This window comes from Salmo salar, chromosome ssa21 (genome assembly GCF_905237065.1).
Source record: "Salmo salar chromosome ssa21, Ssal_v3.1, whole genome shotgun sequence".
Classification (NCBI taxonomy): domain Eukaryota; kingdom Metazoa; phylum Chordata; class Actinopteri; order Salmoniformes; family Salmonidae; genus Salmo; species Salmo salar.
The window spans coordinates 12172651-12196066 of record NC_059462.1 but is presented as its reverse complement, the minus strand read 5'-3'; the positions used below and the strand labels follow the sequence as shown (position 1 = coordinate 12196066).

At 41.2% G+C, this 23416-nt stretch overlaps 2 protein-coding genes across 2 annotated transcripts in view; one reads left to right on the top strand and one right to left on the bottom strand.

The window, feature by feature from the left end:
- LOC106581843 (WD repeat-containing protein 75) overlaps positions 1-23416 on the top strand; it is a 74647-nt gene that overhangs the window by 20928 nt on the left and 30303 nt on the right. The window lies entirely within an intron of this gene.
- On the bottom strand, positions 1688-23173 carry LOC106581845 (solute carrier family 40 member 1). Its single transcript, XM_014164252.2, has 8 exons — positions 22852-23173; positions 22644-22711; positions 21361-21520; positions 20989-21104; positions 18001-18127; positions 17368-17613; positions 7376-8026; positions 1688-6483 (listed from the first exon to the last, which is right to left on the bottom strand). Exons 1-8 carry the CDS (start codon positions 22883-22885, stop codon positions 6161-6163), a joined length of 1725 nt encoding a protein of 574 aa, XP_014019727.1. The 5' UTR covers positions 22886-23173; the 3' UTR covers positions 1688-6160.

Sequence of the window (23416 nt, the reverse complement as noted above, 5' to 3'; positions counted from 1 at the left end):
GGTGTAGCTACTTTTTCTGGTACTTTTCTCGGTGTAGCCAGCCTACTTTTCTCAGGTAAAATGAAAGATTAACTTTAAGCAAAACATTAGGAAATGTAGCTGGCTACATTATTTCTATGATAAACATTTAGAAATATGATGGCCATGCATTTTTATTTTTTTACAAAAATACCCTTATTTTTCATTGTATGGCTGCCTGCCAAATAGCGTTGCGCTTCTGTCATCTGAAAGTTCATTTATTTTCAGACAAATGTGTGGCACTAATGTATTTTCTGTGAAGCAAAAAAAAGTATTGACTTTCAATATAAAATGCAATCCCTGTCAATACCACAGCTGGACTCACCTGCTCCCGCTTTCTACGGTTGCGCTGTTTACAAACAAACAGGTGACTGGCGAACTACTGTATGCTTCAAAATGTGACGGGTGAAATAAAGTACACGATCTCCTAACGTATTGCACAAGTTGACTGCATGTATTTACCTAAAGTAGCTACAAAAATAAAAATGTAGCGGAAAAACTTCAAATAAATTATTTGAAATGGTATTGGAAAAACCATCCCCAGGCTATTTCCAAATACCCCAGTATACTGCATGGTAGGCTTGGGCAGTATTGTTTATTATGCAGATTGACTCACTTATCAAAGTCCAGCTAGTGCAATCAATGTTATTCATACACTATATGTGTCAAGGTTGCTGGCATACACATTCATGGATGTAATTGTAGTTCCTAGAGGTAGAATGAGCTCTAAGCCCTGACAAGGTTCTTAACTGACCAAGTCACATTTTTCTGTTCCTCAAGTTGACAAAGCCTGAGTAGGTCTGCCTCAGCAGAAACTGGGTCACCCTCAGTTGGTTTCCCTATTGGCCCAAAAGGATATGTTTAGTCAGCCTGTTAGTGACACAATATCACCTAGGACTGTAAACCTGATTCAATTTAACCAGAATAGAAATCACTGAGGGTAGAAAGCCAGTTGTGTTCTTAAGGTGCTATTGGCAAAGTCAGGCCATAGGTCACTGTGATCCTAATTTTTTAATAAGGGGTTAATTTAGCAGGAAATATGAAAAGAAAACGGAACTATTAAGATTCTATTTTGTATGTTGATGTTTCTTAAGATCAGCGTGACATTATCTGAGGAAACAAACTCAAATCTTCCGCATGTCTGTTTTCTGGAGTCTTAGTTAATTGAAGTTGACATTGGACTTCTTAAAGTGCACTTTTCCCCTTAAACCCTCAAGGCAAGGCGGAGCGTTTTTAACTGTTGGGTAGAGTGTGTCAATATAATGCACTAGGCCTCTTAGAGAGCTTGTGAGCAGTTGGGAGACAGGCAGCACTGATGCAAATCCAGAAAAGCCAGTCGACCTACTGGCCACACGGGTCTGTTCTGCCCAATATGTCACTCATGTTGTGGGAAACCAGGTCACTCTTTGTCTTTCGCCTGCAAGCACACAGGTCTAGATCATACAGCTCAGCTTAGCCAGTCAGTCCATTTAACACTGGCTGTCAAAGGGGCTTCTGGGGCAAATTAGAGACTAAACCCTGTGGAATGTGAACCTGCAAAGTGGCAGCCTGGCCAGAGCTAGAGAACTGGGGAGTAGGAATTGACTGAGGGGGGTCTCTTAAAATGGCTGCAGTCTTCTTATTCAGTACAATGACTTGGTTCCTGTGATAACATAAAACACTAACGAGACAGAGTGTAAAGACTTTATTTCAGAGCTCATGCAATACAAGCTGTATAACCGTCCTCCACTTCAATGGAGTGTGATGTAATTCTTGCATACAAACATCTCAATTTACTCCTCCAATGTTGCAAGCTGTGATTACATAATGATTTCACAATGATTCAATATTTTGTTTTAAACAGATTATCTAACAATGCTTTTTCTGTATTTAACAATGATGGGAGATTATGGACAGTACATTATGGTCCATTGGAACAGTGTACTCATGATTTTATTGGTTTATGCATTAGGGCTGGGAATTGCTAGGGACCTTACGATATGTATTGCGATTCTCATGATTCTATGTGTATTGCGATTTTGATGTTCCAAACATTTAGCTCACCATGTCTGCTGCAGAGAGACGAGAGCATGAGAAAACAACTAGTTTTGATCTGTCAGGGAAATGAGTCCTGAAAACATGTTGGCTCGCTGTTTTAAAAAGATGGAGAACAAAAATATAGGATGAAAAATACCGGGGTTTTGGTACAGCCGACCAGCGCAAGTATACACTACATACAGTAGCAAAAAAATTAGAATATTGTGATCTGTAACTATCAACAAAAAAATCCCATTACTATTATGCATGAGAGCACTGCTTTGTAAACACGAGGCAGAGAAATTTCACAAATCGTTCAGAAAACATTTATTTGCTAATTGAGAAGTTAACACTTATATAAAAACATTTAAAAACAACACCAACATTTAAAGACAACAATCTGACAATGTTCAACGACAAAAAATGTACATCCAGTACAGTGTATCAAATAGTATATCAAATGACGGCGATTGTTAAATGAAAAATATAAAATTGCCTTGTATGAAGTATTCCTGAACAAATGCTCTTATTTTCTGGAGAATGTGCTTACTTTACATTTGAGGGGTAACCCATGCCAAACATCAGAGCACCAGCTGCAGTTCCACAAACCTGCAGTCCTGTCTGACTCTACATCTGCCTACAAGAGCCTTTTAATACACCGCCCAGAGCTAAAGAAAGGCCTCACTGTTCTCTTAAAGTGCCGTGGCTATTCTCTGCACCAATCCTAATATTTTCATTACAAAATCTCAGCCATGGTTTTCATGGGCAGAGGTAATAACCATAGTCTATTGTGAACATGTGAGTATTTCAGTGAGTCAAACCACATAAATCTTAAAAAAAAAAAGAAGGCTTCTGCAAACCTTTTTAGTGGTGTTGGAGAGCTCCAATAACTACAAACCTACAGTTCTGCCTGGCAACCACCTGGTTGGTGTAATGGTCAGTGGCCAGCTGAGACCAACCTGAAGATGCTGACATTCTACTCTGGCAAGTGAACACGGGGTGGGGAGGTCTGCTAGACTTAGGGGGGAAGAGGGGAAAATCACAGGTAAACTTGGGAGGGATTTTGAAAGCCGCCCACAGGAAAAAGGTGGTACGGTTTTTCATGCTCACCTAGTGTCTGGGTTTAGGATTGCGCTGTGTGTGTGTGCGTTTGTGGCAGAGCGTAATGATGGCTCGGTATCATGGGCCCACCAGGAAACTAAAAGTCCTTCAGTTAACCTCAGTGGGGAGGCAGGAGCTCAGCCTTGTACAAAATGCTGAAGCAGTAATTGAAGGTCTTTTCATTATTATGGACATGGTACAATCACTTAAAGTATTCATACCCCTTGACTTATTCCACATTGTTACTGCCCGAATTCAAAATGTATTACTTTTTTTCTCTCCGACATCTACACAATACCCCACAATGACAAACTGATTTTTTTTAAATTATATATATATATTAGTTTCCATAAGTATTCATACCCCTGTGTCAATACTTTATAGAAACCGCTGTAAACGCTGCCAAGGATGCAAGTTTTTCTGGGTACGTCTAAGAGCTTTCCATACCTGGATTGTGCAACATTTGCCCATTTTTATTATTTTCATAATTCTTCAAGCTATTGTCCTTCTGAAAGGTGAATTAATCTCCCAGTGTATGTTGGAAAGCAGACAACCAGGTTTTTCCACTATGATTTTGCCTGTGTTTGGCTCCATTTCTTTTTTTGTCTTTTGAAAACTATCCAGTCCTTAACTATTACAAGCATACCCATAACATGATACAGCCACTACTATGCTTGAAAATATGGAGAGTGGTACTTTAATGTGTTGTATTGGATTTACCCCAAACAACTTTTTGTATTCAGGACAAAAAGTGAATTGCTTTGGCACATTTCTTGGCGGTATTACTTCGGTGTCTTGTTTCAAACGGGATGCATGTTTAGGAATATATTTTATTCAGTACAGGCTTCCTTTTCACTCTGTCAATTTTGTTTGTATTGCTGTTGATCCATCCTCAGTTTTATCCTAATCAGAGCCATTAAACTCTAGTGGTTTTAAAGTCACCATTGGCCTCATGCTGAAATTCCCGAGCGGTTTCCTTCCACTCCGGCAACTGAGTTGGGAAGGACGCCTGTATCTTTGCATTGATACACCATCAAAAGTGTAATTAATAACTTCACCATGCTCAAACGGATATTCAAGGTCTGTTTTTTTTACATTTTGCCCATCTACCAATAGGTGCCCTTCTTTGAGGCATTGTAAAACCTTGCTGGTCTTTGTGGTTGAATCTGTTTTAATATTCACTGCTCAACTGAGGGACCTTACAATTATCTATATGTGTGGGGTACAGAGGTGAGTTGGTCATTAAAAAAATAATGTTAAACTCGTACACAGTGAGTCCATGTGACTTGTTAAGCACATTTTTACTCCTGAACTTATTTAGGCTTGCCATAACAAAGGGGTTGAATTCTTATTGACAAGACATTTCAGCTTTTCATTTTTAATTTGTAAAAATGTGAAACAATTCCACTGACATTATGGGGTATTGTGTGTAGGCTAGGAACACAATCTTCAATTTAAAATCAGGCTGTAACACACAATGTGGAAAAAGACAAGGTGTGTGAATACTTTCTGAAGGCGCTGTAGAAATCAATTCTGACAAATTTACTAGTAGATTACATTGCTATACTATAGTTAAGAGAATTGCGGGGGGGGGGAGGGGGGTCGAGATCTTAAGTGTACACAAGTGTCTACAATGGCGTTAATGAGCTTATACAAGTTTCACTATCACTTCACATCAAAAAATATTTGGAATGCTCAAACAAAATGTAACACCCGGTTTTCCCTTCACTTCCTTTAAGCTATATAAGAAGGTCCACTTTGGTCATTAAATGTGAATGCACAGTTTCCAGGTGTTTGCTATAGCTAGTACATTAGCACCATCATGGGTGAGAAAGACAATAGTCATGATACATTGAGAATATACACCTGAGTGTACAAAACATTAGGAATACCTACCTAATATTGAGTTGCACCCCCTTTTGCCCTCAAAACAGCCTCAATTAGTTGGTGCATGGACTCTACAATGTGTCAAGCGTTCCACAGGGATGCTGGCCCATGTTGACTCCAATGCTTCCCAGTTGTCAAGTTGGCTGGATGTCCTTTGGGTGGTGGACCATTCTTGATACACACGGGAAATTGTTGAGCGTGAAAAACCCAACAGCGTTGCAGTTCTTGACACACTCAAACCAGTGCACCTGGCATCTACTACAATACCCTGTTCAAAGGAACTTAAATATTTTGTCTTGCCTATTCACCCTCCATGGCACACACACAATCCATGTCTCTTTCTCATGGCTTAAAATCCTTCTTTAACCTGTCTTCGAAGTGGATTTAACAGGTGTCACCAATAAGGATCATAACTTTCACCTGGTCAGTCTGTCATAGAAAGAGCAGGTGTTCCTAATGTTTTGTACACTCCATGTATTGATAAACATAAGTATTTGCGCTCCTTGAATAAATACATTTGCATAACCCTTATAACCATGTATTAAAGAGAAATGAGCAAGAACCGATCATCTAAAGCATTAATTACTAAAGCTGAAATAACTGAAATGCTAACATGAATGATTTATAGCACCAATAAACTACTGAGAAACAAATGGCTTCAAAGTGGAAATGGGAATCCCACGGCTGATGCAGAGCTGTAATGAGATGCAAACAGCACTAGCACATACTTGAGCATTACCCAGCTGTAACCGTAGTAACTGCAAGTGGCAATACCTGCAATTTTCCACCTTAATTTAGCTTTAAACCTGAATGCATACCAAGACGGCTACATTTAAATATGGGAAGGAGCGAAGTAGGGAAGTGTTTTTTTGTGACACTTATGACCTCATGATCTGGGTTGTTTGTCTTAGAGAGACTCCTATGTCTGCGGCCGCACTACCCTCCTCCCTCAGCGAACGGCAAATGCTATCTACAATGGCAAAGGACAGCACCTGCTAGGGTAAGGCGCAAAAGTAAATACATTAGTCCTGCCGGGGCTACAAGCATGTTTAGGTTGATGGCGAAGGGGCTGGAGGAGAAGGTGGTATTTGTGTACTGCAGGCGGAGCTGTAAGCAGGGAAAGAGTCTCTTTAATGGGTTACACCGTGGTGGGAAGCGAGGAGGGAGAGTCGGGGAGGGCCTGAGTCTGCTGCTCTGGAGAGCAGCAGAGGAAGAGGCGCCGCCCGAGGCTCTTAAAGGCAAACCTGAAATACATTATGTGGCCCATGGCCACGAATGAGACGGAGAGGATGACGAGCAGGCCGAAGGCCTCTGGGTTGGGCGCCAGAATCACCATGATGAAATGCAGAAGGTCTAGGAGGTAGTTCATGGAGTTCTGGACGCCGTTGATCAGTCCCCTCTCCGACTCGATCACATTCTCTTGGATGAGCTGGGTCACGGTTAAGTCAAAGGACCATAGACCTGCAGAGGAGATGACGGCACAACAGTCATTCAGAATGGCATTTTTACGGCCACATAAAAGCAATAGGAAAAAAATAATCAATGATTTACTAATTATCAGACTATATTGGCATCACAGGCTGGCAATATTTCTCTATGGTGACATTAACACCGGATCTGGAGCCGACTTTCCGCCAAGTGGTGGCTGCTGCCTTATACGAGTGGTTCCTAAGCTGGAGAGGTCTGATCTCAATTTTTCGTTTTTAAATAAATAAATATTTATAGCAAAAACAGAATAACCAAATATGGGGTCTGTGGAAGAAGTTTAGAGGGTGCAATACAATGTAATATGAATCTACAATTTACTCTTAAATCCCTGTGAGGCTCACAGGGATCCACAGTTACTCCATTTTCGACTCAGTACTTCTTGTATTTCATTTTTTTTTTTTTAACACTGTAGTTTTAAGCTTTAAAGCTGCAAAACGTTCTTTCTAACCCATGGCAAAATGTGTAGAGTTGCAGGAAATTAGCTGCAAAATTGCAACATTTTCTCCGCTGGGAAGAGGGGGTCTTTCAAATTTTATTTCCCAGGGCCAGAGACTTGGTTAGTCCAGCCATGCATGCACTGCAGCAGTCATAGTAAAACTCTTTGTATGCTATTTTTATCACACTAAAGTTGGGAGTTGTGTTCTGATTTTGAGGGGGTCCCAGATGAATTTGCTATCACAAAAGTGGTCCCCGCCTCCATAAAGTTTGGGAACCCCTGCCTTATACAACAAAGTTAATGCGCTACGGAATGACGTGACACATTGTTTTAGACTTCCTCAAACAATGAACTTCTGTGCCAGCGTAACTGTTAACATAGTAGCACTCATTGAGCGATTTTCCCAATGTGGACTTTTGAGTAACTCACCAATTCTAGCAGCAATGACCCCCGAAAACAGCAGGCTGACTGACATGTAGGACTGCAGAGGCGGCAGTTCCTCGGCGGGCGGTACGGTCGAACTGTTAACCAGCAGACCCTGACCATCGATGGTTAGCATGCTAGCCGGGTAGGCGGCCTCCGGGAGGGCGCTGCTCTTCCCAGTCAGGTGGCTATAGATGTCCTGGAAGGGTGAGACACTGAGGTCAAAGGGGCTGCCCGGTGCGAAGACGGATACCACGCACAGCATTAGGCAGGAGAGCTGCACCACACCCGAGATGAAGCCTGTGCGGATCAGGCCACAGTTCTTGCGAACCCAGGTAAAGGCCACCGTGCCACAGATGCCCGACACGGCAGAGGCGCCCATCAGCAGGCTGAGCACAGAGCCGTTGAGGCCCTGCATGTAGGCATAGCCTGTGGTAATGCAGTCAAAGCCCAGCACTGTCATGTAGAGGAAAGCCAGCGACATGCCAGCGAAGAAGATGGACTGGTTGTAGTAGGCCACCCAGCCATCGCGGATGGTGCGCAGGGGCTCCGCCATCTGGTAGCAGCAGCCAGTCTTCCTGGGAGAGTCGGCCTTGACAACAGCAGTCTCGTTCATGAGCTGGGAGCCCTCCACTGGGCCCTGGCCGTTCTCTAGCTCTGCAGACCACAGGAAGAAGAGCAGATGGACATGAGTTTTTGGGTCACACAACTGTACACAGATCAGGGCTCGTATCCACAGTGTCTCAGCAGGAGTGCTGACCTAGGATCTGTCCATTTGAATCCTAAGCAACCTGCATAAGCATTATTTGAAGTACAATAGAGCAACATAGCTACTGTAATAGGTCAAAGCTGTGGGCTGGAAAACCTTGGTAGAGCATGGGTGGAATAGGCATTGTGCTGCTCATGAATTTCTTTCAGACCAATCCCTACTTCTCACTTAACTCTTTTTCCCATGGTGATTACACAAAATTTCTACAACATTTCCACATGCAAAAGGTCTTTCAAAAATGTAATTTGCGCTTAAAATGTAAAATCAAATGTGTCTCAATTTAGGGCCCGGTTTCCCAAAAGCATCTTAAGGCTAAGTTCATCAGAAACTTTTGTAGGCGCATCGTTAAATCTCAGATCGTTACTGAAATTGCACTTAAACACTTATTTACAGACGGCCTCTGACCACTTGTAGAACAGCTAACTGGGTCGTTGGATGCTTTTTTTTGCCCTTGTCACTTTACACACAAGATCTCAGCTAAACATAGAATCAAGATGTTTATCGATCTCTGTGACCACCGATAACTTCAGAACGAAGCTTACTACAGTACAAGGTTGCCAATGTCTTTGCAATTGTTATAAACCAGCAAAAGGTTAAAAAAAAACGATTGCCTTAAGATGAATACAGTGTTACATAGGCCTATATTGAAATCAATTTCATGTTCAATTAAGTTATATTTTGCTAATTGTAAGCCATCTAATTTGTCTCAATTTCATGGATTTGTAGGCTTAACATGCACAATGTCATTCATGTGCATAGCCTAAATATTCAGTGCATAGCCTAAGCATTGGAATAAGCCGCCTAATTATTTGCAGCCATAGGTGATCATTTCTCTCTAGGAGCTGATCCGTTGTCAGTACCTAATGTTAAGGTAAGATTTGAATGGAGAACGCTGATCCGAAAGCAGCACAGCCTTTCTTTCGATCCTATTAGGATATTGACATGCTCTAACACACTTATTGAAAGTTCTGCCTACGTGGTGTTTTGGGAAACGCATGCAATTTCTTCGGCCGTTTATAGAAACAATGGACTGTTAAAACACTCTTAAGCTTAAGTTCTATCGGGAAACGGGGCCCTGGCTATTACTTTGTAGACATGTCTATTTGCATTTATGCAAAACATGGATTCTCCCTTTAAAACTTCTTATGGATGGTGGCAGTATTGAGTAGCTTGGATGACTGACGTGCCCAGAGTAAACTGCCTGCTACTCAGGCCCTGAAGCGAGGATATGCATATTATTAGTAGATTTGGATAGAAAACACTGAAGTTTCTAGAACTGTTTGAATGATGTCTGTGAGTATAACAGAAATCATATGGCAGGCAAAAACCTGAGAGAAAATCCAAACAGGAAGTGGTTTGTAGTTTTTCAAGTGATTGCCTATCCAAACCACAGTGTCTGTGGGGTCATGTTGCACTTCCTAAGGCTTCCACTAGATGTCAAGTCTTTAGAACCTTGTTTGAGGCTTCTACTGTGAAGGGAGGATGAATAAGAGCTCCTGGAGTCAGATGACTGCCAGCAGGACATGAGCCGCAGCCATGCGCTCACGTGAGAGGTAGCTCAGTTCCATTGCATTTCTGAAGACAAAGGATTTCTCCGGTTGAAACTTTATTGCGGATTTATGATAAAAACATCCAAAGATTGGTTCTATACATCGTTTGACATGTTTCTATGAACTGTAATTGAATTTGAGTTTGTCTGACCGCGTCAAACATTTATTGTGGAACGGGGATTCCTGGGAGTGCATTCTGATGAAGATCATCAAAGGTAAGTGAATATTTATAATGCTATTCTGACTATTGTTGACTCCAACATGGCGGATATATTGTATGGCATGTTTGTGTCTGAGCGCCGTACTCAGATTATTCGTTTTTCGTTTTTTAAATCTGACACAGCTGGTTGCATTAAGGAGAAGTTTATCTAAAGTTCCATGTATAACTTTTTCACCAACATTTATGATGAGTATTTCTGTAAATTGATGTGGCTCTGCAAAATCACCGGATGTTTTGGAGGCAAAACATTACTGAAAATAACGCGCCAATGTAAACTGAGATTTTTGGATATAAACATGAGCTTTATCGAACAAAACATACATGTATTGTGTAACATGAAGTCATGAGTGTCATCTGATGAAGATCAAAGGGTAGTGATTAATTTTCTGTTTCTGCTTTTTGGGACTCCTCTCTTTGGCTGGAAAATGGCTGTGTTTTTTTTGTGTATAGGCGCTGACCTAACAATCATATGGTTTGCTTTCGCCGTAAAGCCTTTTTGAAATCAGACACTTTGGCTGGATAAACAAGAAGTAAAGCTTTAAAATGGTGTATAATACTTGTATGTTTGTTTTGAGGAATTTTAATTATGAGATTTGTTTTGAATTTGGCGCCCTGCACTTCCACTGGCTGCTGTCATATCGATCCCGCTAGCGGGATTCAAGCCAGAAGAAGTTAAAAAGGGAGGGGGGTGAATATCGACAGCCTCTTTACATTATAAGCACATACCAGTTCCTGTAAGTGACTCTCAAAGTACTGAATAAATTGGATGACTGAGTGAGTGTCTTCCAGACCCCCCTCCAGTTTTTTACTTGTTGATGGCTACTTCCCACAAAGGGAACCTAGGCCGACGTCTTTAGGATGTATTTTTTTGGTGCGGTCTGCACTGGCCTTGATTTCATAGTCCACGGACAGGACTCCCTAAAAACACGGCACTTCGATACAAGTTGCTTTTTATAGCAGGTCAGGAGAGCATTTTCCGCTAACCCTTAGCCTAATTACCCAAACCTACTGCTACGAAAAAGTTGATCCACAGGTGGTAGCTCTAACCATTACACTGTGAACCCTAGTCTTAACATATTGACTTCGACAGACCATTTTAAAAATGGACCGTCTGGAATCGTTTGTCCAAAATGATTTTGTTCATTCACTCAGTACTGATTTGAAAGTTTATTTCTCTTGCTTTGTAAAAAGACAGTTTAAACAGTTGATTTGTTGAAAACACTCCATTTAATGACATAGCTAACTAAGTTAGCAAGCATTTCATTTTCTTTTGACTGCGCACAGCAGGTCGCACAAGAAAGAAATTATTCTGATGTAGTTTTACCTGGGTGCACCGGGTACAGCACTTGCACCCCCTGACTACTTTTTACCTGTGGACAGTGACTTTTCTGGGAACACACTGAAAAGTAACTTGACACCGTTGATCAGTCAGCACAAATGTGGATTATAATAATGACAAGAAGGCAAGAGGGAGTGTATGGCGGAGCTGGAATTTATTTGACGTGTGAAATAGCGATGCGGTCAGTCAAGTCTGATAAGCATGCATTTCCACACTTGTAGTGCACAACTGAACAGAGGTTCTGTGTGCGTTTTGGGGTTCAACCATCAACTATATGCGGTTCAACATAGCTAGCTTATTGTTTACAAAGCAATTTGTTTTCTTGGCTATGGTTTGTGTAGTGTTCTTGGTTGTTCTTAGTCGAGGAAAAGTAGCATAGCTAACTGAAGTGTTTGTCCTGTCTGAAATCTGTCTACCTCGTCTTACCATAACGTGGCCTATGGAGTAGCCTTCTTAGATAGTTTTGCAATTCCCTTTGCATGCATTGTTATGTAGCTAACTTCCCCAAGTTTGGCGTTGGCTTTGAACCTACTTAGCTAGCTTGCTACGTTTTGTGAAGAATGTTGCTTGGATATATTATCAACAGAGTTGTGGTACAGTCTGGATGGTGTAACGTTGGCTACCTAACAAGCTAGTTCGGTAGTAAACATAAGTGATGCATCTCATTGACTAGCTAGCACTAACAATGCAAATTACCGTGAGCAGCGAGTCCGATTTCCCACTTACGAGTTTCCAGTTGTTTTGAGCGCGGCAGAAGTCATGCTGGATTGACATCATGACCAAGATTGTACTTTTTGGAGAAATGTCCTCTGGTATGATGAAACAAAAATAGAACTGTTAGGCCATAATGACCATCATGATGTTTGGAGGAAAAAGGGGGAGGTTTGCAAGCCGAAGAACACCATCCCAACCGTGAAGAACAGGGGTGGCAGCATCATGTTATGGGGGTGCATTCCTGCAGGAGGGACCAGTGCACTTCAAAATAGATCGCATCATGAGGGGGGGGAAATTATGTGGATATATTGAAGCAACATCTCAAGACATCAGTCAGGAAGTTAAAGCTTGGTCGCAAATGGGTCTTCCAAGTGGACAATGACCCCAAGCTTACTTCCAAAGTTGTGGCAAAATGGCTTAAGAACAACAAAGTCAAGGTATTGGATTGGCCATCACAAAGCCCTGACCTCAATCCCATAGAAAATTTGTGGGCAGAACTGAAAAAGTGTGTTCGAGTAAGGAGGCCTACACACCTGACTCAGTTACCCCAGCTCTGTCAGGAGGAATGGGCCAAAATTCACCCAACTTATTGTGGGAAGCTTGTGGAAGGCTACCCAAAATGTTTGACCCAAGTTAAACAATTTAAAGGCAATGCTATCAAATACTAATTGAGTGTGTGTACACTTCTTTCCCACTGGGAATGTGATGATAAAAAATAAAAGCTGAAATCATTCACTCTACTATTATTCTGACATTTTCACATTCTTAAAATAAAGTGGTGATCCTAAGACTAGGATTTGTACTAGGACTAAATATCAGAAATTGTGAAACTGAGTTTAAATGTATTTGGCTAAGGTGTATGTAAACTTCCGACTTCAACTGTATACATTTGGCAAAAATGTATAAAACCCTGTTTTTGTTGGTCATTATGGGGTATTTTCTGTAGATTGAGAAAATATTTATCCATTTTAAAATCCGGCTCAAATTGTGGAAAAAGTCAAGGGGTCTGAATCTTTTCTGTGTGTGTATTTTTAGTGCAACTAAACAAGTGGGGCTCAAAACAGGTGCCCTGCCCTGAATTACTGGTCGTTACTGGGGAAAATGCAGAACAATCTTTTTATATCTCCTAATGTATTGCACAACATGACTGTAGGCATTTACTTAAAGTAGCTACAAATATTTAAATGTATTTAACTTCAAAGAAATGGTTGACGTTATTGAAAAACCATCCCGTGGCTTTTTCCAAATAGCCCGATATATAGTATACCGCCCAAGCCTACTCGCTTGATGGTTAGCTACCTAGCCAACGTTGGCTCTCATCTGGCTAGTATAACGTTACGTTAGCTAGCTGGCTAGTATAACGTTACGTTAGCTAGCTGGCTAGGATAACGTTACGTTAAGCTAGCTGGCTAGGATAACGTTACGTTAAGCTAGCTGGCTAGGATAACGTTACGTTAAGCTAGCTGGCTAGGATAACGTTACGTTAAGCTAGCTGGCTAGGATAACGTTACGTTAAGCTAGCTGGCTAGGATAACGTTACGTTAAGCTAGCTGGCTAGGATAACGTTACGTTAAGCTAGCTGGCTGGGATAACGTTACGTTAAGCTAGCTGGCTAGGATAACGTTACGTTAAGCTGGCTGGCTGGGATAACGACGTTAAGCTGGCTGGCTAGGATAACGTTACGTTAAGCCAGCTGGCCAGGATAACGTTACGTTAAGCTAGCTGGCTAGGATAACGTTACGTTAAGCTAGCTGGCAGGATAACGTTACGTTAAGCTAGCTGGCTAGGATAACGTTACGTTATGCTAGCTGGCCAGGATAACGTTACGTTAAGCTAGCTGGCTCAGGATAACGTTACGTTAAGCTAGCTGGCTAGGATAACGTTACGTTAAGCTAGCTGGCTAGGATAACGTTACGTTAAGCTAGCTGGCTAGGATAACGTTACGTTAAGCTAGCTGGCTAGGATAACGTTACGTTATGCTAGCTGGCTAGGATAACGTTACGTTATGCTAGCTGGCTAGGATAACGTTACGTTATGCTAGCTGGCTTTCTTTGCCTGTTCATTGTCTAGCTAGCGTTCAGCTGACTGGTGTTTGCTAGCTGCAGAGGCTAGATGCTGGACTTTGGACAAGCAACCTAATCTTAGCTAGCTAAAAAATCTGTTTACATTTACAATGTCTTGCAAAAGTATTCATCCTCCTTGCCGTTTTTCCTATTTTGTTGCATTACAACCTGTAATGTAAATGGATTTTTTTTTGTGGTTTTCATGTAATTGATATACACAATAGTCATAGGTGAAGAGAAATTTGTAATTTTTTTTTATTACTAAAAATTACAGAAAAGTGGTGCGTGCATATGTATTCACCCCCTTTGCTATGAAGCCCCTAAATAAGATCTGGTGCAACCAATTACATTCAGAAGTCACATAATTAGTTAGATTGCACACAGGTGGACTTTATGTAAGTGTCACATGTTCTCAGTGGTGTGTGTGTGTGTGCGTGCGTACACACACACACACACACACACACACACACTTGTTCTGAAATACCGTGGTGTCTGCAACACCACTAAGCAAGGGGCGCCATGAAGACCAAGGAGCTCTCCAAACAGGTCGGGGACAAAGTTGTGGAGAAGTACAGATCAGGGTTGGGTTATAAAAAATATCCAAAACTTTGAACATCCCACGAAGCACCATTAAATCCATTGTTAAAAAAATGGAACGAATATGGCACCACAACAAACCTGCCAAGTGTCAGGCGGTGGTTAACTGGTGCAGTGAATCAGGCGCAGGAGAGCAGAAATGAGTGTACAAGGTATTTAATTCCACAACAACACCAGTATACAGACAATACTCAAAGTGCGGAGAAATACCGGTCACTCGAAAAATAACAGGCGAAAATACATAACCTGGCAAACATAACCAGCCGACAAGTACCGCCATGAACAATCAATAAACACGCACATGTGGGAAACAGAGGGTTAAATAACTAACATGTAAATGGGGAATAGAAACCAGGTGTGTAGAAAACAAAGACAAAACAAATGGAAAATGAAAAGGGAATCGGCGATGGCTAAAAGACCGGTGACGTCGACCGCCGAACGAACAAGGAGAGGGACCGACTTCGGCGGAAGTCATGACACCAAGAGGGCATTAATCAGGGTGGCAACAAAGAGTTGAAGAGCATGCATTTCGTTTTACTTGCATTTAAGAGCCATTGGAGACCACGGAAGGAGAGTTATGGCATTGAAGCTCGTCTGGAGGTTAGTTAACACAGTGTCCAAAGAAGGGCCAGAAGTGTATAGAATGGTGTCGTCTGCGTAGAGGTGGGTCAGAGAATCACCAGCAGCAAGCGCAACATTATTGATGTAAACAGAGGAAAGAGTTGGCCCGAGAATTGAACCCTGTGGCACCCCCATAGAGACTTCCAGAGGTCCAGACAACAGGCCTTCCGATTTGACACACTGAACTCTGAGAAGTGGTTGAGGCTTTTGAGTCTGCCGATAAGAATGTGGTGATTGACAGAGTCGAAAGCCTTGGCCAGGTCGATGAATACGGCTGCACATTGTCTTTTATCGATGGTGGTTATGATATCGTTTAGGACCTTGAGCGTGGCCTGAAGGAGCTGCAAAGCTCCACAGCGGGAGATTGGAGTATCTGTCCATAGGACCACTTTAAGCCATATACTCCACAAAGCTGGGCTTTACGGAAGAGTGTCCGGAAAAAATCCATTGCTTTAAAAAAAGAAAAAAGAAAACACGTTTGGTGTTTGCCAAAAGGCATGTGGGAGACTCCCCAAACATATGGAGAAGGTACTCTGGTCAGATGACTACAATTGAGCTTTTTGGCCATCAAGAAAAATGCTGTCTAGTGCAAACACAACACCTCATCACCCCGAGAACACCATCCCCACAGTGAAGCATGGTGTTGGCAGCATCATGCTGTGGGGATGTTTTTCCATCGGCAGGGACTGGGAAACTGGTCAGAATTGAAGGAATGATGGATGGCTCTAAATGCAGGGAAATTCTTGAGGGAAACTTGTTTCAGTTTTCCAGAGATTTGAGACGGACGGAGGTTCACCTTCCAGCAGGACAATGACCCGACGCATACTGCTAAAGCAACACTTGAGTGGTTTAAGGGGTAACATTTAAAATGTCTTGGAATGGCCTAGTCAAAGCCCAATAGAGAATCTGTGGTATGACTTAAAGATTGCTGTACACCAGCGGAAACCATCTAACTTGGAGCTGGAGCAGTTTTGCCTTGAAGAATGGGAAAAAATTCCAGTGGCTAGATGTGCCAAGCTTATAGAGACATACCCCAAGAGACTTGCAGCTGTAATTGCTGCAAAAGGTGGCTCTACAAAGTATTGACTTTGGGGGGGGGTGAATAATTATGCACGCTCACGTTTTTTTAAGTCTTATTTCTTGTTTGTTTCACAAAAAAATAAATATTTTGCATCTTCAGAGTGGTAGACATGTTGTGTAAATCAAATGATACAAAACCCCCAAAAATCCATTTTAATTACAGATTGTAAGGCAACGAAATACGAAAAATGCCAAGGGGGTGAATACTTTTGCAAGCCACTGTATTGATTAACCTCCACTTGAATGCCAACATTAGGCTAGCCATCTACAGTAGCCTTGGTTTGTTCGCATACTTATGATTGGCACCCTGGTGCAAGCAGCTGTGTTGTTGCCGAGCAACAGACCAGGTGTTAGAACTCTGAGCGTCTGCTAAAAAAAGATGTTAGCATTGTCAGAAATGCTACAAAAGGGTAGGGCATCGTTGGTTCTTAATGGACAGAAATGAGCACGTGAGCGATTTTAAATTATAAATGTAATCAAAACTGTTGCCCCTACAAACATATTCAGTCCAAAAGGTGATGATCATGATCAAGTCTAATGATCACTTAATGGACACTGTAGTCTCGTTCTTATCTGATGCCTAGATAGATATTGAGCTAGGTCGGGGCAAGAAATGTTATTTTTTTCCTAATGCTAACGTCCCTGTTATATCCGGTATGTGATTCTCGGTAACGACCAGACTGCTTATGATGGTGGGGGTTGGGGGTTGTGTTTTGTATCGCCAAGTTGATTTGTGAAGTTTCATAGACATTGGTGTCACATTGGCTTAGATATGATGGTAGGGAGATTTTAATTTAATATTGAGCTTCAATCAAGACTAATTCATTGTGATCTATAAGGCAAAACTGATCCTAGCTCAGCACTCATACACTGAGACGCTTTGTTGATACGGGCCCAGATCTCAGCATTTAGTTCTTTCTTTCAAAAAGATTTCTATTTTGTTGACAATTTTTTTGGGTGCAATATTTCACAATAACACTGTGTCATGACATATCTATCAGTGATGATCATTGATGTTTCAGAGAACTGGAGGGCTAGAACATACCTTTTGGGGAGTTCAGTCGTTTCAGTTCCTGGTAGTCTTCTTTCTTGCCAGCCTTCATGGCCAGTGCTGGAGTTTTCTGGTAGACTTTCCACAGCAGACAGTACTCCAAGCACATAGAGCACAGGTTCCAGCCGGCAATGAAACCGCAGCCAATAAAGTTGGAGCAGAAGGCCATGATCTGGCCCACCAACATAGGCGCCAGGATGTTTGTTAGCTGATCGATGATCCGTACTGTGGCATTCATGTCTATTGAAGAAGCGCATAATTATTTTATTGTCCATTGTCCACAGGAAAAGCAAATTCATATGACAGGGATTTTTATAGATTTCCTGAAGGTTAATTTACTTCAATGGTGCAGATAAGCAAACTGTAGCACACAGCTCTGGTTATTTGTGAACTGTGGGTCTTTATGGCTTGTGAAAAAATTCCTTTGAGATAAGATGTTTGGAAGTGTTGCATTTTTACTGTGTTAATCTGTTTGATAGCGTTCGTAAACCAAGGTGAAACTGGGGAAGTTAGAAAATAACAAATTAGTGATTTGCTTTGGTCTGGTTCAAAGTCACGCCACTGCAAGGAGATAAATGCCTGGTCACGAGGCCAATCGATTTGGGATGGTTTCCCATGGAGACTGACCTGCCAGCTTGCTGCTGTCCTGTCCAGCCACAACTACCACCCAGTCTCTCTGGATAGTAATGGACATGGCAGTACTGGCCAAGTTAGCAATGTTGGCTATGGAGATGACCAAGATATAGCAGCATGTCTGAAAACCAAGAAAACAATACATTATTGATCGCTTAGGTAAAAATCAAAACATACAAGTTTATACATTTACTTTTGAAAAATCGAAACATGGACGAAGTTTCCAGTGTAATATTTTTGGCCTCAACATGTGATATTACTTTCTTTTCTTTTTTTAAATGTGTATATCTTTATTTTGACAGGGTGTCATGGAGACCAAGTCTCTTTCAAATGAGCCTTGCACAATACAAAACACACACTTGAATACAAAATATGATCATAAAGAATTCACTTGGAACATCCCCCACTATTGCTCTAAAGTCCCTAAAGGGCATTCAAGCCTCCCTTGCAACATATTCCACATCTGTGGAGCATAAAAACTATAAGCATCTCTCCCTAAATCAGAAGCCACCTTTGGAACCTCTAGCACTATGCAATCCTGTGCTCTTGTCAAGGTCAAAACAATACAATACAGTACGAGTGTCAGATACATCGGAAGTTTCTACAGGAGCGCTTTGCAAATAAACAGAAAGGGAATGCTGCTCTCTTACATACAGAGGCCCAACCCACCTTTTGATAAATCCAAGGGTACAATAGAAAACAGCATCTAGAGGTTTAAGTGTGGAAGCTGCTGTGTGCATGTAGATTATATCCCCGTAATCTAAAACAGACATACAGTAAATGGCCTAGACAACTTCCTTTCTATTATCAATAGACTACACATGCTCTATTTCTCTTTTTATTTAACGTTTTTATTTAGCTAGGCAAGTCAGTTAAGAACAAATTCTTATTTCCAATGACGGCCTACCCCGGCCAAACTCGGACAACGCTGAGCCAATTGTGCGCCGCCCTATGGGACTCCCAATCACGGCAGGATGTGATACAGCCTGGATTCGAACCAGGGTGTCTGTAGTGACGCCTGAAGCACAGATGCATTGCCTTAGACCGCTGCGCCACTCTGGCGCTCAGAGTGAAAATAATCACATTTTGATCTTCAACTTCTTTACCAGCTCAGTAACGTGTTTTAAAAATGCCATCTAGGCAGATACCAATATATTTATAAGAGGGACATTGTTCAATTTGTGTTCTGTTCAGGCTAGTACTTTCAAGGCCACTTAAGTCCAAGTTATGGGACCTAGAAAATGGCATGTGTTTTGTTTGCATTAAGTACTAACTTAAGATCCAAGAGTGATTTCTGTTGTGCTTGGAAATCAGATTGCAAATGTGAAAAGGATTGATTTACAGATTGTGCAATAGAGTACAATACTGTATCAGCATAAAAATGTATAACTATTTTTCACAGTATTTCCAATGTAATTTACATACAGTGTAAACAATAGCGTCTCCAAAATCAAACCCTGGGGTACCCCTTCATGCACTTAAAGTAATCCAGATTTGAAACTTTGTCACAATAGCCTTAGTTCTATTACTGAGAGAGTTCTGAAACCACATACAGTCTTCAGTGCCCAGGCCATGTTTAATAAAATAGAATGATCAACAATGTTAAAAGCCTTTGACAAGTCCACAAACAGGGCAGCACAATTAATTTGGGCATCTAAAACATTGACAATATAATTTACAACTAATGTGGTTGCAGTAATAGTACTGTGGCCCGATTTGATGTACATTTAGAATACAATTCTCAGATAAAAAGGAACGAAGTTGTACACTTACCAAAGATTAAAGAATCGTAGCCAGACAAAGCCTAGATATGGGACAATAATGATCAAGAACACTAGTGTCCCCACCGTTATGGAGCGGCAGCACATAAGCAGCCTTCCATACTTTTGGAACATTTCCCGACATCAATATAACAATTTGAAATGTTGGTTATTGAGCTAGCGATGAGGGGAGCTACGCAGTTAAGCAGAGCCAGCTCCAGTTTGTCAGCCCCTGTGGACTTCTTCGTGGCTATAGCTAGCACTTACACGACAACAACGAGAAAAAACGACTATTGTTCAGCTTAGCATATTAGTTCATCTAGAAACCGTTAACACTACAATGCTTGACAGCCAGTGTAAGAGTGAAACAAACAGGCCTGCTGTTTTTTGTTGTGTATATTATGGTTGCAGCTGTTCTGGCCAGAGGAATACAGATGGATTGGCTCAACTGGTTAGGCAGCATTTCTAGACTTCACATGACAGCCCTAGAAGAACCCGCTGACTACACAGTCATGAACAAGACACTCAATCAACTGTTTCTCCCCCATCTCCAGAAACACACATACCAGAGAACTTACAGCAACCCCCTCTCTCAAAAACCAAGGGCCCCTTCACAAAAACACGATTTGTCCCACAATACACCACGTGAGAAACACTTACATGATCCTGATAGTGTAGCAGCCAGCAGATTGTAACACTCGCTATTGCAACAGTCTTATTAACAAAAAACAAGGCACAGCATTTCTTCCTTGGGACAAAGTCTTGCTGTACAATGTAAATTAAATCTGCGCATTTGGACCCGATCTACACATTCAACCAAAAGAACGAGCCCCTTCAAGAAGCCAAACATGTTTCCTGGCAAATCTTTGTGTAATCTTAAGAATCAAACAATTTTCCCTTGATCGCTACTCAGGTAAGAACCTGTCCAAGGCTTTCTGTTTCAAATGCGAGGTAATTGAGTGAACTTGAGGTCTGAGTGTAAAATACTGGTGAAGCTCATTTCAAAGCCATAGTGAAGAAAGCTTTCAGACATTATTCAATGTGTATCCTAAGCTACTGTCCAGAGGCTGAACTGATATGTAAAGGTTGTTTTAAATTATAGATCATATTAGACGAAGGTCACGTTGTACTTATCAAATGGGAAAATGCTTCTGCTGCAAATAACCATTCAATTCTAAGTTTAAAATGACAGTATGAGAGAGTTGAGGCAATGGAATCTTACCAGAACCCATCCATTATATAACTCTGCAAGCTGTTCTTTGAACTGGAAAACCACCATCAAGAGGATCCCACACAGTATGACGGCACAGTTCTGGACAACCAGTGAAGTCTGGGCCACTATCAAATTAGAGGACAAGCATTAGAGATGTAGGGTTGGTCATAAACAATTGATTTCTGAGTAAATCACCAAGACGCATCAAGTTATTTTAATGGTTTCGAATAGAGAATTATTCCAATTTCCATCTAAATCAACACATTTCCCAAAAGTTCAATCCCTAATGTTTTGAGACTGTATATTGCTTATTCATGTTCTATGTATTCAGTTCTGTTCAGAAACACTGACTGTAGAGTAGGCCTACTTATGGCTGCATACCTTTGAGTCTGGGGTTTTTATCCACCCAGTCACCGATAATGGCTCCGAGCAGCAGGACTGACCCTGCCACCACCAGTCCGTACACAGCCGTGAGCAGGAGGCTGTTGCCATACAGCCCCACCAGAAATACAGCTACAGCGAAATTCCACATACGATCTCCCTACAAATACATGCATGTTACATTGTTGTTTCAACCAGCAACCTGGTTTCATAGCTTAGACGTAACAGAAAATGTAAATCTGGCACACTAAAGTTATTATGATATGTTACGTTTGGTATGGTTACATCAGACAGATGGTTACTTAAGACCCCCCAAAAAAGTAGGATGGGTGGGCGTATGACGTGAACGTCTAGCAACACAAAGGTTGTGAGTTAGAATCTCATCACAGGCAACTTGTCAACTACTTAATACTTTTTTTGTTACTTTGTAACTACTTAGCATGTTAGTTAACCCTAACCCTTTTAGATAACCTTAACCCTTTAACCTAACTCCTAAACTTAACTCTAACCTTAACCCCTAGCCTAGCTAACGTTAGCCATCTATCTAGAATTCGTAACATATCATATGTTTTCGAAATTCATACCGTATAGTATGTTTGGCAAATTTGTAACATTGTACATTTTTCTAATCGGTAACATATAATCCGAATTGTAATTTGCAACATATCATATGTGCTGGACCGCCACAAATTAATACACACCATAAGAAACGTAACATATTATACTAAATGGAGTGTCTTGGATTTATGTACAGACTAACAAGAAATGCTCTGAGACCAGGTTGCAACCAGCTGTTAAAATGTACTGCACAGTAGGGCTACAGTATATGGATAATGCTTGCAGAAACATGATCCTAGCCGACTATCGAGCCTATATAAAGCTATCCTATATAAATTAATAATGGTATACTGTCAAGGACTGTACACAAAAGAAACATGACCTCAAAGCAATTACCTGATTTAGAAATACCATGACATAATAAATATTGTACAGACCATTGGCCATTATATGGAACCATCCATGTGTCTACTGATGTGCCATTGGACTTGATCAATGTTTTATTTATTTTTTTCAAGCAAAATGTACCCAAAGGGGTGGGAAATAGCCTATATATATTCCCTACGTGTGTACCTATTCTAAAACATAAATAAGCTATAAGATTTTGTCAAATGACCCTCCATCTATGATGAGTAATTAGGGTGATAGCCTACCTAAACATTGTTTTAAATTAATGGTTTACAAAGGTTGTGACATTTTGTATTGGCTACTTTTGATTCACTTACCCATGTGGAGAGGGCATGTCCAAGGTAAATAAGGAACTTTGGCGATGTGAAGAACGATTGGACAGATTCTGCAAGGGAAATTATGTTTGAGATTCGTTGTTGATATCCGAACAACTGTGGTCAATAGATCGGCAGTTATCAATACTTAATCAAATATTCAATTTCAATGAGTCCTTTTAAAAGCACTGAAAATATAAAATTGACCTACCACAGCAACGTTTCTTAGGTCCCGCGTTATCCATTTGTAATATTTTTTCTCAAAATAATTTAGTCAATATTTATTTCCCTTTGTACAGGCTTTCGATGCAGGCGATACTCGGTGCATTGAATTTTCGATAAACGCACTCCAAAGCTCCCCTTTCTCCTTTCCAAACTTAGCTATCACTGTAGCTGAAGTTGGAAAGATATATATTTGCCGAAAAGCCTTGTTAGTTAAAATGTAAAACAATAAAATCTCCTGGACGGCTCCAGCAGCCTTCTCTCGTCCTTTCTGCACTGCCAACAGTGTTTTTGTCCCCGCGGTCCCCTGTCAATATATCTACAGCAGAGATATTACAGAAAGGTGGAGATAGGAATACCATTTGGCTATGTAGGACACCCAGCAGACTGTCGACCAATTGTGTTAACGTTGTCATATGGCGTCACATGGTTGCTAAACTAATCGTCACACAATCCCTTCTCAAAGTCAGGGTATGAGTCGAGAAACGTGCCTATTTTCCTCGAAAGTACGCACTGTCACGATTCCAAAGCTATACAATATTACAGATAGCAAG

Excerpts from the sequence above, each read along its gene's own strand:
- LOC106581845 (XM_014164252.2), bottom strand. The coding sequence starts at position 22,885 with ATGGATAACGCGGGACCTAAGAAACGTTGCTGTG. Across the intron at positions 21,105-21,360 it reads TAAAAACCCCAGACTCAAAG|TGGCCCAGACTTCACTGGTT; the intron begins GTATGCAGCCAT and ends CTAATTTGATAG. Across the intron at positions 18,128-20,988 it reads TATATAATGGATGGGTTCTG|ACATGCTGCTATATCTTGGT; the intron begins GTAAGATTCCAT and ends CTTGGTTTTCAG.